General features: G+C 40.9%; 1 protein-coding gene across 1 annotated transcript; it reads left to right on the top strand.

Moving 5' to 3' along the window:
- The first annotated feature begins 2,457 nt into the window (after nt 1-2,457).
- Nucleotides 2,458-11,966, top strand: c1qtnf6b (C1q and TNF related 6b). The gene is made up of 3 exons (XM_026304209.2): nt 2,458-2,604; nt 6,346-6,538; nt 10,256-11,966. The coding sequence occupies exons 1-3, from the start codon at nt 2,500-2,502 to the stop codon at nt 10,801-10,803; spliced, it is 846 nt and encodes a 281-aa protein (XP_026159994.1). The 5' UTR covers nt 2,458-2,499; the 3' UTR covers nt 10,804-11,966.
- Nucleotides 11,967-15,864: the final 3,898 nt, after the last annotated feature.

Genomic DNA, 15,864 nt, shown 5'->3' with positions numbered 1-15,864 from the left:
CAAGGATCACATTTCATTGTTGCACTAGGACATAAAGCACGCCTCCACCCAGTGCAGCCCCTTTGCATTGCTTCACTTTAGGCCATATGAGCCCAGCCTCTCAGGCAGAGAAAATTCAGCTTGCACTAAGGATCAAAACCCTTTCCACCAGCAGCTATTAGCACCATATTATATGGTTAGGCATGTACTGCAATAACGCAGATTTCTACAAATTCCAGTAATACTGTGCTGCTCTAAATTATTACATAAATGCCAGCTGTCATATGTAAAAGGTTGGTAATGGCATAGCTAAAATGTGGCACTATAAAACATTTTAGTTGATTCTGCTTCAGTAGTATATAAGCTAATCTGCAGAAATTGCAGATAATGACTTTTGGGGTTGTGGGACCTCAGGGCAGCTTCTTGGACACTTATTCTTGAAAGCAGTGAGGAGAAGACAAAAATCTTTCAAGCTGTGTTAGTACATTTTGACTTTAAATACAACCTCCTACTACACACCTCTTTTCACGTTTGCTCTAGTTTATCATTTCACCTCTGAGGCATCTGTTTGGCTCACTGCTCATGAAGCTAAACAGGCTGACAAGAGAGAGCAAGCAGCCAGAAATGGAAAGGAGGAAACCCAGCTGATGTATAGCTGGACTGAAGAGAGGGGGGGGACTGTGGAAGTAGCATAAAGAAAAGTCATGGGAAATGGAGGAAACAAGAGCTGTAACATTTCTAAACTGGAGAAGAGACATAGATGGCATACATATGGTTAGTGTCCACCCCAAACAACCCTTGACCTCATGCCAAAGTCCATTAGGCTCTGTAGACGGACCTGAGGGAGTTGTTTCCAGGCCGAACGACCCTGTTCTGACGCCTCCTGCAGGAATTCACTGAGGCAGTGGGTTGGGGAACTGCAGCTGGTAACAGATGAGCTTTATGAGGCAGAATGAGATTGCCTGCCATATAATTAGCTGATTTTACCATCTCAGCCATCTTTCCATGTGGCTTTCAACCAGTGAAAAAGCTAAGTGCAAGTTGGCTCCAGGCCAAGGCCACTAAAAAAAAAAAAAAAAAAAAAAAAAAAGAGTGAGTGAGTGATTTTGTTCCAGTTTGCCTTAAGATGTCTGCTTATCAAATGGAATTTCCCTCCTCACTTGATCTCAGACTATAATTTATCATCAAGAAGTATTTTATGATGGCTGTTGTGATGTTTTTTAATTCTTTTATTCTTCTTCTTTTACTTTGCTGCTAATTCCCTCAGCTCACTGCAGATTTCCAACAAACCTCAGATTTGTTTCATTTTTTAAAAGGAGGTTTTTGGGTCAGGTTGTGTATATAAAAAAAAAACAAAAAACTGGATACCATGTTTTGAGATGTCACACAAGCAATCGCAGAGGCAGATTTTTCACTGGGAGCCGACGCCAAAAATGTATTTCAGGTCTATGTGGGCCTATGGAGTATGTACATCCTGGACCTCTAGCTGAACTGAGTCCTCAGACACATGAATGCCATGAAATAATTTACTGAACTGTACGACTTTTATGGTCGAACGGACCTAACTCTGTCCACATTTCAGTGTGATGCTCAGAAAATGTGTGCTTCACAGCTGCTTTGTCTTTTTTCTTCATCCTATAGAGTGCTCTGTGCTGCAGATTTTATATTTCATGCCTCTAGTTTGCCAACTAATTTTTATTTCTTCTGTGCACACCCCTGGTCCCCTGGCAGGCTGGTTCTCAGGCCACCAAGGACACACAGATGTTAGATATGGTAATGGCCCCTCGAGCCATTTCATTGCACATCTGGAAAATATCATTCAGATGTTTTAAAATGGTCTGTTCCTTAAGCTTAGTGTACGGGACACTGACTGACACTGACTTAAAAGCTGCGTGACAGGAACAACAGACAGTTTTGGATTCTGCATCTGAAGAACTTTATCTGTGTTATTCTACAGGGACATTATTCTTATGCTTTTCTTAAATGATTGCAGCCATATTCTCTTGACATTACAACACAGTGATAGATGAGCGTGGAGAAGAGATGACAGGTTTATGTAAATGATATTAAAGAAGCTCCTACTACACTTTGAGTTTATGAGAGGGGGGGAATAATGTTGCTGTTTATTTCAGCATGCAGAGCTGGATATCATGGGGCAAATCAAAAGAAAGGGGCTTGTTGCTGACTCAGACACTGTAGAGTGGAAAATAGGATGGAGAAGCAGACATGACCTAAATTTGTGTTTGGGTGGTGACAGTTCCTCTGTGCCACTTTTAGCTTTCTGTTATGAAACTCTGGATGAAGGTTCAGCTCCACTGTGACAGGGATGGATGTAAATTCTGAGGAGGGGGGTCGAACAGCAGATGATCACAGGAGGAAAATGCATCAGGAGAACAAGGAGGGGGGGCACATTAATGGGTCGTGAGGGGAAAAGACTTGACTTTTGATGTTTGATGAAGAAAGGAGGGAGTAAAGGTGTGTGTCCATTTCTGTGTGAGACAGAAGAAGGAGGGAGAGCGCATGGGAGGGAGAGCCAGAGAGAGAGGTTTCTCCTCAGTAGTGCCTCCTCTCGGTCTGACACCAGCAGTCTTTTCTTCCTCCTCCGCTGTGGTTAAACTTCACCAGGTAAGAATAAGCGATCAGACACAGACACGATGTGACAGTGACTTCGTGACAATCCCCTCACAGCCGACGCGACTCTGCATAATAATCCTCCGGAGTTTGAAAGAAATCAATGAAAAAGAGAAGAAACACCCAGCGGCGCGTTTGCGAGCTTGCAGAAGCGTCCAGGACTGGAGAAGTTATTCACAAGTCGCCAACTCAGCAGCAATTTGCTTTAAACTTACCTCCAGCATCCCCGTGCACGCTGCCACAGCCTGACACGTTTCTTTAAGTGCGTCTTGTGTTTATGTGTTTGTGTCATGGCTTGTGTGAATGGTTTATCTGGACTGCAGTTGCATGCCAAACTGATGCTCTGGCGCTGTAGACGTGGCTTCTTAAATGAATTCATTATGAGTGTTGCATGTGTGTTGTGGTTGGGTTCGCATCCAGCCGTGTGTGTCCGGTTTATTGGCAGCATGTTGCTGCAAATTGTGCACACAGGTCTGGGTGCAAGGGAGGGGGTGGGGTGTCCTGATGGTGAGGGAGGGGGAGGATGAGGTAGAATAAGGTTATAAGGTTTATATCTAATAGATTAAAGTTCATCAGCTTAGCTCCTGTAACACAAAGGATGTGTGGAAAATGTCACCTTGCATGATGATATGTGCCCAAACTGCTTTACACTTATGTTTGCATGACTTATATATTTGTTTTGTTACATTCTTCATTTTATACAAGCAGCCAACCTTCTTTAGCTACATACAGCAAAAATATTGGAGATCAAGGCTTCTGGCTTCTCATTACTGATGAATGACAATAGGTTAATGCATCATATATTTCATCCCTGCTGTGTGATGATGTCAAAGCACAGCAGAAGGCTCTAAACACAGTGGACAGTGGACAAAAACTTTCTGCCACATATTTGGTGTCTCAGCGTTTTTTAGTACGATACTGTAGATATATTTCTCAAGTGGCACTAGCCTGTATCAGTATTCATTGCCTACACATCTATGCTGTATTAGATTTTGTGATATTTTGCAGCATGTGACACTTTCCTCATGACAGTTTTACAAACACATCATTAAATATCTCAAAGCACATGTTTGACACAACCCACTCTGAATTCAGAGCTGCTGAAGCACCACACTGACTTTGGTTAAACAACAGCACTGACTGATGAATAAAACTACTGGAACTATTTGACTATATCTGTAACTGTGTGGCTGTATTCAAACACACCGTACTACCATCGTTGGATATTTGAGTGAAGTAACTAGTGAAGTTATTTCTAGTATTAACACAAACCAGAGTGAACTTGAACACACACACTCAGGTGACAGGTGTAACATGTTAATAGTGAACAGACATGCTGTTTACCATGTTGACCATTAGCATGCTAACAATCGCTAATGTGCACAAAGCACAGAATATAGCTGAGAATGTCATTTTGTTGTACAGGCATTTGATCATAAACCAAAGTGTCTGACAATTAAAATCTTTGACCTGATGTTGTCTCTATATGAAAAAAACATGACTGTCTGAATGAAATTCCCAGTGGTTGCGGAGGTATTTCAGTTTGGCCCAGAGCAGTGACCAACTGACAACCCAACTACTTCTTCTTTTCGTCCAATGGAAAAAATAAAATCCTTGTAAAACACGCAGAATGTCTCAGCCTCACCAACTGAATGGCTGCATTGTGCTCAGTGTTTTAAATGTAAATAACACAAATCTAAATTAAAGTGATAAAGTGAATAATTTTTCACACATATTGTGAAAGTGAGGAGAAAAGTATCCTTGGCTGTGTGACTGGCTGTAGGTGTGAGGCAGATTCATAAAACTGTTTATATTTTCTATTAATAAATGTGGAGGCAGAGCTCCAGTCATTTTATTTTCTCCCAGTCATGCTGTGTCCATAATGTTAAATCCTGTTAACTTTCATCCATCACTGCAAAACCCCTGAGACTCTCACTATTATCTCACTCATCATTCTCCTCCGTTTAATTTGTTTTGTGTGTGTGTGTTTTCTCCCACATCTCTCGTTCATTTCATACTATTTTGGTTTACAGAGGATTAGAATTCAGAGGGTGAACTCTGGGAACGATGATGACAAATTCAGGGATAGAGAAAAAGACGGACTGAGAAAGATGGATAGAAATATGCCCAAAATGTCCAAGTTGTCAAGTAAAGAAAATAGTTGTAGTCTTTTTTCTTTGAATGAGCATTACTACTGGCACAGGAAACACACAGGAGTAAATTACAAGGTAGCTTTAAGTGACCAATTACAATTCTTGCATGGAGGAGCTAAATGGTGGAGAGCAAAATGAAATACTAAGGCATGCTTTAGACAGTCACACTAGCAAACAGTTTATTTCTACATCCAGAGAATTTTTTGCATTCATTGTGAGTCAGGTTTCTTTCCGCCTAAGGAATACAAGTCCAACTCACTAGCTCTTTTTTTTTTTTGACTCCACCAGCCGCTGAGGGAAATATCTTGGTCTTTAGCTGACAGATGTTCCTCTGTGTTTACCATCCAAACACTAACCTTGTCTTTGTACCGTTTGATGCCGGACATGCTGTATACAGTGGGTCTGTTTACTGGAAACAGCTGTCTGCCTGATGAGGCCAGTGAAAGTGAACCTAAACAGTAAAGCTACTGGCTCTTAAAACCAAAGCGATGAGTTGAAAGATGCTAAAATTCTCAGTAGAGCTGCAGAGTTGGGTGATAATCTCACTATGAGCAACCTGTTTCACTAAAATCATGTAATGTCACTTCAGAAATGTCATTTGGTTGTTGAAACTGGTCTTCGCCTTTCATTTGGGATGGCCCTGAGCTGACAGTTGGATCCCACATTGTTTGAAAACATACTGTTATTACAAATTACAATATCTTAACGTGCAGGTTGTATAATTCAAGTAACATGTAGTAAAAATACTTAAAGAAATACTAAAGCTGATTGAGTTGAGTTGTTCCTAAACCAAGTTGTTTTTTTTCCTCCTTATGTTCTTGCTTTCAACTATGTATTCACGTGCACATCACAGCTGCGTTCCTTCACAGTTTTGACAGTGCATGTCCTCAGGAATTAATGCTATACATCTGTGAGATGAGAATCCAAATGCTGCTGATGTTTTCATATGCAGGCCAGTGTGTGAGAGTGTGTGTGTGTGTGTCGGCAGCTACCAGAGAAAGTTGAAGTGTTTGTGCTTATCAATGATGAATTTGATGATGGTTGGGTAAGTACTCTGAGAACGCTGGGATATACCCCTGCTTTTGGCTGTGTCATCTACTCAAGCCATGTGTCTGGTCTGTACTGCACACTGGTACTGAGGCAGCTGTGGAGAAGATTCTCTGCAACAAAACAAAACTCCCTGGTGGACCAAGCATGAGTGCGAAATCCAGAAAAAGTCTTGAGGATTACTGTCAGTGTTGAGGTATCCCTCGATCCCAACTGTGTTTGTTATGGAAACAACTTGACACATGGCCAGTTGTCCACAGGAATATAGAAGATAAACCAGAAAATAAAGTGACCCAAAAATGTTGGTTTTGATTTAGTGATTTTCCAGTGTTTAGCTTGTGGTCAGCTTGTGTAACTTTTTAGAAGTTCCTCTGGAGAACGGAGTAATCCAGAGCCTTATTACAGCAATAATGTGACCTATATGATCTGTTTAAGAGTTTGAAACTGCTAATGTCTTACTGTAGATCTTCCTTTGCTTTGGTTTGACATGCATGTACATATTTTTTTTTTTAAACTTCTTGTTTTTCACCCTCAGGTTGTTGCAGCCATGTTGGTGGTGTGCATGAGGCTGCTTCTCCTCCTCCCCCTGGTTTGCTGTGTCCCTTCCCTCTCCAAACCCCCTTCCAGACTCTGCAAGCGGTGCTGTGACAACACAGACCAGCAAGCGGCCGTGGCTCAATATCAGATGCCAGAGGTCCGAACTGTCATCAACATGACCATCCTCAAAGGTACCATAGCCTTAACATCTGTTTGTATGGACGTTTGAATCTCCCTGCTACAAACTACCTTTACACAATCACCACTTCTGCACCTCCCAGATAGCTCTATGTCTGGCAAGGCTACTATTTAATCATAAGAGTAATCACGTATTGATTATGGAAGAGATCTGCTGGATCTGTGGAACTGAGTCTGTCTTTGAGAAGGAAATGCTCTGTGAAAGAACCAGGCTGCCAAGAAACAGGGACTTTAATTGCTTCTGACAGTGTGTGTCACAGTAAATGTATACTGACATATCAATTTAAGCTTGGAAGAAACATCTCATGTAAAATGCATCTAAGTCATTGAATCTGTTTTTAGCATAAGAAGCATATCACCATGTCTCTTATGTCTCTTGCAAGTGGAAGTGGGAAGTAAGTGAAGTGAAGAAAATGATAATGTCTAATGTCAGATCGACTGATGCTGTTCTTCACACCTGTGGATTACACTTTTTGGACTTGATACAGTGAGTGGATCTGTGGAAGACCAAATCATACATATTGTACATAACTTTCAAAACCAGAGCTGATCTGAAGGAGATCGGAGTCCAGTCACACTCAGCCTGAAGTCGACTAAAAGATAATTATCCCCAGTCCAAAACTGAGGTGACCCACATACAGAAAAAATGCTGCTACCAGAAGCAGCATGATTAACAACTCAGAAAAGTGATCTGCTGCCCTGGAGCCTCTAACCCTCAGGAGGACCTAAAAACCTGAGGCTGCGTGTGGAAATTACTGCTATTTCTATCCAATTACTTTGTGGCCATTAAATTAGAATAAACCCTGGAAATTAGCAGACCTTAAAGTGGCCTCTACAGTGCAGTACTTAAGCCTTTATCTTAGAATATAAGGTTAAGAGGTTTGATTTGTCATTCCAGCTATATACATTGGTACAGTGCACAGGTGAACGAAACACGTTCCCCAGAACCCCATGTGCTACATATCACTAGATGGCACATACAGTTATATACCCTAAAGGATCCCTAGAGCCCTAGATCAGGGCTTCTTCAGTTGGAGGAGGCCAAATCTGATTAGAAAGAATGTACTTTGGACCCAGTCTGACTAAGACCAGAGCCTAGAGTCTTCTAGTCTATACTAGAAGCAGCGTAGACCCATGTGAATCCATTTGTTACACATGATTAACTCAGTTCCATACGGTCACAGTGAGCCCTGTCACAGTCAAGTTTGTGATAGCTTATGTGAGTTATGACAGCGAGAAAGGCTAACGGTGAATGTGTGTTTCTTTGTGATGCATTTGTGCAGGTTTGTGTTTAAACCTGGGGGAAGCAGAAGGAGACAGAAACTTGAAGAAGGGAAGGAGAGATCGAAAATACAGGGTTTCTATAATATCCTAGAACTACACAATCACAGCTGGAGTGAGGACTGGGTGAACATGTGTATCTAATATCAGAGCAATAGCAGCCAACTCTACCAGAGCAGTCCAAAAGATGTGTCATCACTCAGTTGTTTTATCCGCTGGCCCTTTGATAAGTGGACATGCCAGGGCTGTTCTGACCCACTGTCAACCCCCAAAGCTAGTCCAACTGCTCAACCACAAACAAGAAAACTCTGTCTCTTGTCAGTTAAACACACACATGAATGAAAACACAATCCATGCACACACATAATTAGGGGCAACTGAGGCCATTTTCTAACCACAGAAGAACTTGTGAACTTCTTCTAAAAGGCCAAATTTGAATTTCTTGGAAATTGTTTTTACCCTCTGGGACTAAAGCTGTTTTTTCCACTGGGCTACAAACTTCGGGAGCTGTTCTGAAAATTAATTGAAAGAATGTAGACGCACACAGACCAAGATATGTACAGCTCAGTGAAAGTTGAATTAAGACTTGCACACAAGCACTTCATCCACACTGGGCACTCAGGTCAAATTATTCATTGGTAGGAAGCAACATCTTGGATTTACAGAGTGTTTTAAAAGGAAAATGTTCTTCATTTTGGAGAAAAAAAAAAATCCTGAGAAATTCATTTTGAGAATCAGCCTCTGAAACTCGTCTCAGTCTGTTATTCTGCTTGATTATATGTTTGAATGTTGTATATGTGCACAGTCCCACAGAGCTGCAGTGACTGGATTTAAACAGTGTAACCCACAATCAGTCAACCAGCTCAGCCTGCAAAATGTCTCAAAAGAAGCCAGATAAAGGAGGATATTCATAGAAGGATTCCTTTAAAACCTACAATAGTAAATTTACATAACAGCACTTTTATAGTATATTTCCAGAACTGCAAGGCCCACCACGTTTATTTAAACATAAGCTATTTTGCAACAGCATCTAAACAGAGGGGAAAGGAATTTACAACATTTACTTTCAAACGTACTCCAATAAAGGGATTGTACTGTACTAATTAGAATTTTACATCTAACAATCTAAATATCTAACTAAGAAGAAATGCCCACAGGGGCCATAACTACAAGTGGCCATGTAGTTATGTGATTTCAGGATAAAGGATCAGTCCCTTATAGGGTGCCGCTAAGCTGCTGTTCGTGGACACCAGTGTGATTTTCCTCAGGGCTTTTTATGTGGACGCTGGTCACAGCTGGACAGATCAGTGTGGATGTGTGCAGAGGATGAGCTGTGTTTACTTTAAGTCTCCAGGAAGTTTTAGGTAATGGTGAGCGAGGGCAGCGCTGTGCCTTCTTCCTGTGTGGTTTATCCAACCCAGACGAGTTTAACTCATGACCACATTAGGACCTGCCTGAGGGGATCTAGCAGCAACATCCCAGAGAGAGCACAGCATGATTTGAACAAAATCTGTTATTTATAGCTTTCTTTATGACTCGCAGGCTTCAGAGCTTCATAGAACTACATATATTTACAAAAGTTTTTTTGAAGCTTGACAAGCATGCAATTTCGACTTTACCAAAATGGTTTGAAGATGTTTCTTTACCCGTCAGTAAAGGAGCATGCCACCCCATACATTAATGTGGAAATCACTAAAACTATCATTAACCTTTCGTCAGCAATTTCAGTAAGCTCTTTTGTTCCTCCATGCGTTTGTCTCTGTTTACTGACTAAGGAATGTCTTTTTAAACAGCTGCTTTATGATAATATGGTGAGAGGATTTGATGGCAAACAGGTTTGTATGTACTGGGAACAATGGGGAAATTCAAAATAGTCTGTTTTCAGTAAGAAGTGGTGAAAGGATGTTTAAGCTCAGTAATTTTCAGATTTTGTTGACAAGGTGCTTATAAACTTAAATTCACTGTGGTGTCAGCAGAGCAACAAGGAGCCAGGATAACAAAGTGAGGGTCATAAAAAATACAAAACAAAGGTCAGAGATTACTTTGAGGTCTCAGTTGTGGCTTTTACAACTTGCAGATACTGACGACAGTTCACATTTTCCAGACAGCCAATCCTTACACACGTCTTGTGTTACGGTCCAACATTAAGAAATGCATGGGTTTAACAAAAATCCTTCAGATTTATAATGAGGATTTAAAAGATCATGTTCAAGTCTTGCTGCTGATTTCAATCTGCAAACGGTATGAAAGGCACAAAGCTTAATGCCATTGTGTGCATGACAAAATGGACAATGGAACTGTTGTTTTCTCTTGGGTAAGTGGAAATGAAATGAAGTTCTATAAATCTGGAATATGATTATGTATTGTACGTAGTTCAAAAGAGAAAACAGTCCATATTGGGCTCCTGATGATTTTGTTTGCACCGCCAGGTGATAAAGGAGACAAAGGAGACAAAGGCACACCTGGAAAACCAGGTCTGGACGGCCCTCCTGGCTATCGTGGACCCATGGGCCCTAAAGGCAGCAAAGGCCAGGCAGGTGCCCCTGGAGATGCCTGCAAGATCCCTCACTCTTCTTTCTCGGTGGGACGTCGTAAGTCCCTGCACAGTGTGGACTACTACCAGGCACTAGTTTTTGACACGGTGTTCGTCAACCTCCACGAGCACTTCAATATGTTCAAGGGCAAGTTCTACTGCTACGTGCCAGGGATCTACTTCTTCAACCTCAACATCCATACCTGGAACTTTAAGGAGACCTATCTACACCTCATGCACAACGACAAGGAGCAGGTGATCCTGTACGCTCAGCCCAGTGAGAGGTCCATCATGCAGAGTCAGAGTGTCATGCTGGATCTGGCTCTGAATGATGAGGTCTGGGTCCGACTCTACAAGAGGGAAAGAGAGAACGCCATTTACAGTGACGATGTGGATGTTTACATCACCTTTAATGGATACCTGGTGGCACCTAGTATCCAATGAAAATATAACGAGGGGATAATAGGAGGATTGGTAGAATCTCTGGGTCGGATTATTTAGTTGTTTTTGTTTGTTTTTTTTGTCATGGACTCTGCTTTATGCCAAGCAAGAAGAACTAAATAGAGAACATTACATGTTGGTGCTTTCCTTTGAGTCTGGAGAGGAAGATGATGTGCTTCTTTCTTATAGTAAATGTAGACTGCCCAAAAACTTTGAATCAAAAGGAGCAATGCAAAAGGGAAAGGTAGCACAGCACACGATTAGGAAAGAATATTGAATTACTTCCTTTGCACTACAAATACACTTTTGTACAAAAGTAAATCAGTTTGTCCTGATTCCTTGCTGTGCTAATTCTCTTCTTGGATTACTCCTTTCAGGGACTTTGTGTATAAACACAAGAGTATGACTTACAAGGAACCATAAACCTGTGCAATCTATTATTTCCTGTAGTTGTGTTGTGACGCTTCTAGACATTGACACAGTATCTGTCAGATTTAAAAGTTTTCATACAGACTGCTGTCATGCTTTAAAGAAGACTTTGTGCCTTTCAGAAGAACACTTTCAAAGGTCAGTTCACCCTAATCGCAAAACAAACATCCCATTTAAAGCTGAGGGTGTTTAGTCATGCACACAGTGTAAATTTGATTTGCTGAAGCTGAAAGAGTCACCACCCTGGCATAATGAATTTCCAAAGTGATACACCGTGATTTACTAGGACTGCACGAAATCGGAAAACATTCCTTCTATCTGACAAACACATTACATGCTGCATCCTATTTGTTCCGATTATCCCTCCTAGGGGTAGGTGTGAGGATGGTGTCACCTCAGAAAGGTACACCTGAACATCTCCACCATTGCTTCCTGGTGTCTTGTAGGTGCCTCCTGCCCCTCATTTGCCAGCACTAGAATCTCTTTGTACACAAGCCTCAATCCACCATATTAAAATATTTCATATAGAGATGAATCACATTGTGTTTGTGGTGCCCCAAGTATTAAAATGTAGCAGAAAGTGATGTGGGCTGAAATAAATAGTCTCAGTGAACAATGTCCAGAGTGGACCCTCTAAAATCAAAACTATCTGCCTAGAAATTGGGTGTGAAAATAATATCTTTCTGTATTGTTGAACTGTCCTTTTTGCACAATGACATGTACTAGTTACTGTATATCTCAGCTTATCAAAAACAATGACAAAGTATGGTGCTTTTTAATTAAATGCAGGGATGCATTAGATTTTTGATGATTCTCATCAAATCCCATGTATTCACAAAGAAAGGTTGGACTGCAGAGCAGTGTTTGTAAATAGCTGTATAAATAACTGTCTTTAGAGCCCACAGTAAGTCTGTGCTATACACTCATGCTGTTGGGGTGGGACTGTTTATGTGTGTAAGTATTTGTTAACATTTTCTTCTTCACTAACCAAAGTGTTTATTTGTTCTGTATCACACACAAACAAAAAAAAAACAAACACTTGTTCATGGGAAATTAAAAGTCTTCATAATTTTACATGAAGTGAGGAGCCTGTTTATTTTATTAAAACACCTTGTTTTAAACCCATGAAGCACCTGCACATTGTCAAAGTCCACATTTCTGCTGAGAAAATGTCTTCACCCTTCTAATTATTGACAAATGACACCATCCAGTTTAAGACCTGGCTCACAATTAAGCGACTCAATCCTTTGAAGAGCATTGTATTTGAGATATCACCCAAAAAAATGGGCAGCACGACAACAAACAAACAAACTAGCACTCACAAACTAGTCTGAAACTCTCATGAAACAGCGGATTGGTCTCTGCAGCATGCCAGCCCCATCTGTTCTGCCATATCTGTCCCATTAGCTATAATACCATCCTCAGAGACACTCTGCTGGAGGAAAAGCAGACTGCAGAATTGTAAATACTTTAAGCCTTGAGTGGAGATCTGAGAAGTGCTATTGGGAAACAAAACAGGACATATGAACAGTTTCGGGATCATCAGCCCATACTAGTTGAGGATGTGCCAACATACACAGCAGTCAAGCTGTTACTTAGAATGAGCCCTGGTTGATTTAGTTCACTTTTGCATTTAATTTGACCTAGTTTGGTTTTGTCCAACTTAGTTTTTGTTATTAAAACTGAAACTTCACATGCTACTTTTACAAAAGGATTAAAAGGAATATGACAATATTCAACAACAGCCTGAAACGTGAAAAGCAGCAACACAAATACCTTAAAGCCAAATAAGGGGAATAAATTACAACTGAACCTTATAACAACATTTACTGGAAAACAGTTTTGTCCAAAACACTTTACACATAATTGCACTCACTTCGTTGCCCATTAAAAATGCCCTCACAGTGATCAGCTCAATTAACTCAATTTTCTGTTAAACAATAAACAAACCAGTGCATAAATTCACTTCCAATTATCCCTGCTTGGGCTAAAGCACCAGCTGACAAAGTGAGTGGAAGGATACGGTCCTAGTTTCTCACATGCATTTCTGTTAAACAGCATAGTGTTTAAGACTGGACCAATACAGAGGGATCACTGGGGCCTGGTCAAGATTTGCAAGCAACATACGCTCTGTATATCTTACTGTTATGAAGATAGATTCAGTCAATATCCAACCAAAATTAGCCAGTATGAATCACATCCAGGTATAACTAACATTCTGTCAACTGCAAAGCTTGAGGTTTTAACATTTTTGACATCTCTTAGCAACATTATTCACAACCTATTATTATATATATTATATGCAAATGTAAAAAAAAAACACCAAATCTTTTTCCCTTTTGAGGAAGTTTGATTTATTATTAATGAATCCAGTCTCTAGTAATGTTTTTTTACTAGAAGTTGTTGTAAGGCTGGTCTCAAAAGCACCACACTGCCTCATTATTACAGCATTTGTTCAGTGGATAAATTATGTATATGGCTGAAAGAATTTCTAAGGTTGAGCCATTTCAATGCTTTTTTTTTTTAAACAAAAGAAATAGCAATGTGACATATCTCAAACATAAATATCATAGGGGATTGCATATCTTTCTGCAGCATTTAATTGTGTATGACAGATTAAACTGTGTTACTTTAAGAAGAAAATCCAAGAGAAGTGATGTGAGGAAACGTTGCAAAGAGAAACGCACCATGAGGCTGTTCACCAGGGAGGCAGAGGAAGGGTCCAAATGCAGATGGAGGCAAACTGGCAGGTGCAGCTTATTTAACAAGGCAAAAGCAGACTTACTTGAGACTGAAGCAGCCAAACCAGGAAGGGAGAAACCGGAGTCCAAAACACATGAGTAATCCAATAAAAGGCCAAGAAAAGCAGAGTCCAAATACAGGTAGTTCAGTATAACACAGGTGGAGTCCAGGGGAACAGACAAAAAGCAGAATTCATGAAGCAGTCACAGTCCAAACACAGGAAACCCCAAACAAACAGGTTCCTCAGGGAAACAGGTGCTAAAACAGGCTCTGGGAGTGGTAAGTGCAACAGCTATGATAGCTCATCAAACTGATAGATAAAAACAAAACAAAAGAAGCAGACCAGTAAATATAGCAAGAAGCTAATCAGGTAAGTGGAGAGAAGTGTAGTGGGTGTGGCATCTAGGACTGGGCAACAAGGAAATGGGAGGCAAGGGTGCAGAGGAGAGTCAGGGGAAGATCCGGAGAGCGGAGTGGAGTCCAGCCTGTGCTGTGGAGGGCGACAAGCCCCCCCCTGCCCACTGATGGTGGCCTCTTGCAAATGCTCCAGTCCAATCACTCAGTGCCAGCAGTTGCCTGACCCCCAACTTTCCTCGTTTTTCATCCAGCACTGGGACCAGTAGTGGCAGAGGCACAGGAAGGCCAAATTTGAAAAGTTTAAGAAAAGAAAAAAAGAAAGTTTAAAGAGTTTGACTTAATATTTGTCATGCACTCTTACAAGAGTCACTCATCATCACCACTTAACATGGCCACATGACACGAATAATAAAACATTCCCACGGATATTCAGGAAATAATCAACATGAGCCATTATGAAGGACTCACAGTGTCTTAGTGTCACTTGCCATACATTTTTACTAGATCTTGACAAAGTACTTGACAGGACAATCAAATACGAAGTGAAACTCATCCTTAACCACAACACACCATCATACATAAATGCTGCTCTATGGAATACCTTCATATTTACCTACTTAAACTACCAGAGGACCATAAGTCACAACTCATTAAACATGCAACTTGAAAACAGATCAGAATGTAACACACAATCATAGCACTTGATCTTTTCTAATAATCACAAACTAACAGACTAATAATATTCTTGTGTAAGACGCCATGGACCAAATTTACATCTTGATTTACAATTGGTATCATTAGTCGAAGTATGAGTGCTATGTAAGGCCTTTGCATTCCTATTCTGCTGTGGTTCTGCAGTTATATACCCGATCAAGCAGAAGGGACATTGGAGGGTGGAGCTGTGTGTTGAGGGGGAAATGTTCTGAGACTACGAAGACAGTTTTCTATAGGTTGACGAGTTTGAAGGCTGAGCCTGGAGGCGAACAGCTGTTTCCAGGTCCGACCAAGCTGTAGCCTGTTTTCTCATAGATTAGACGCAGCAAGCAGGACAGAGTGCTGAGGCAGTGTACTCCTGATCACAACCACATGACCTCTGACCACACTCATCTGTCAGAGGGAGACAGGCCTGAGAGGTAGATGGAGAGAAACGAGAGGAAGGGAGGAGGTAGAGGAAAACAGGTAGGGGCAAATGAGAGCCTGGAAAGTGAATAGATAAAAAAAACAATAATGACAGTGGTTGTGAAATTAAAACATGAAAGGCAGATCAAAGGGCACAACCCAGTGTCTTTAAATCACAAAATTACAGCTCTTCAAATCAGAAAGCCCTAAGAAATAAATCTACGGTTTCTAGAGCTATAATCTACCACTGTTCAATAACTAGAGCAGACAGGAGGGCATGCTGTGTGAGAGCCAAACAACCTTGCATATCCTCTCTAGAGTAAGTAAGACATTCAATAAGTCATTTCTGCATTTATGCCGTTTACATACCAGGAAGCTACAGTGTGTGTTAACTAATGGCAATATATTTAGAGGTCA

Source organism: Mastacembelus armatus, chromosome 1, assembly GCF_900324485.2.
Source record: "Mastacembelus armatus chromosome 1, fMasArm1.2, whole genome shotgun sequence".
Taxonomy (NCBI): Eukaryota; Metazoa; Chordata; class Actinopteri; order Synbranchiformes; family Mastacembelidae; genus Mastacembelus; species Mastacembelus armatus.
The sequence above is the reverse complement of the archived record's forward strand: the minus strand, read 5'-3'. Positions and strand labels throughout refer to the sequence as shown.

Coding starts and splice junctions, on each gene's coding strand:
- c1qtnf6b (XM_026304209.2), top strand. CDS start 2,500: ATGGGAGGGAGAGCCAGAGAGAGAGGTTTCTCCTCAGTAGTGCCTCCT. Junction 2,605..6,345: donor CTGTGGTTAAACTTCACCAG/GTAAGAATAAGC, acceptor TTTCACCCTCAG/GTTGTTGCAGCCATGTTGGT. Junction 6,539..10,255: donor CAACATGACCATCCTCAAAG/GTACCATAGCCT, acceptor TTGCACCGCCAG/GTGATAAAGGAGACAAAGGA.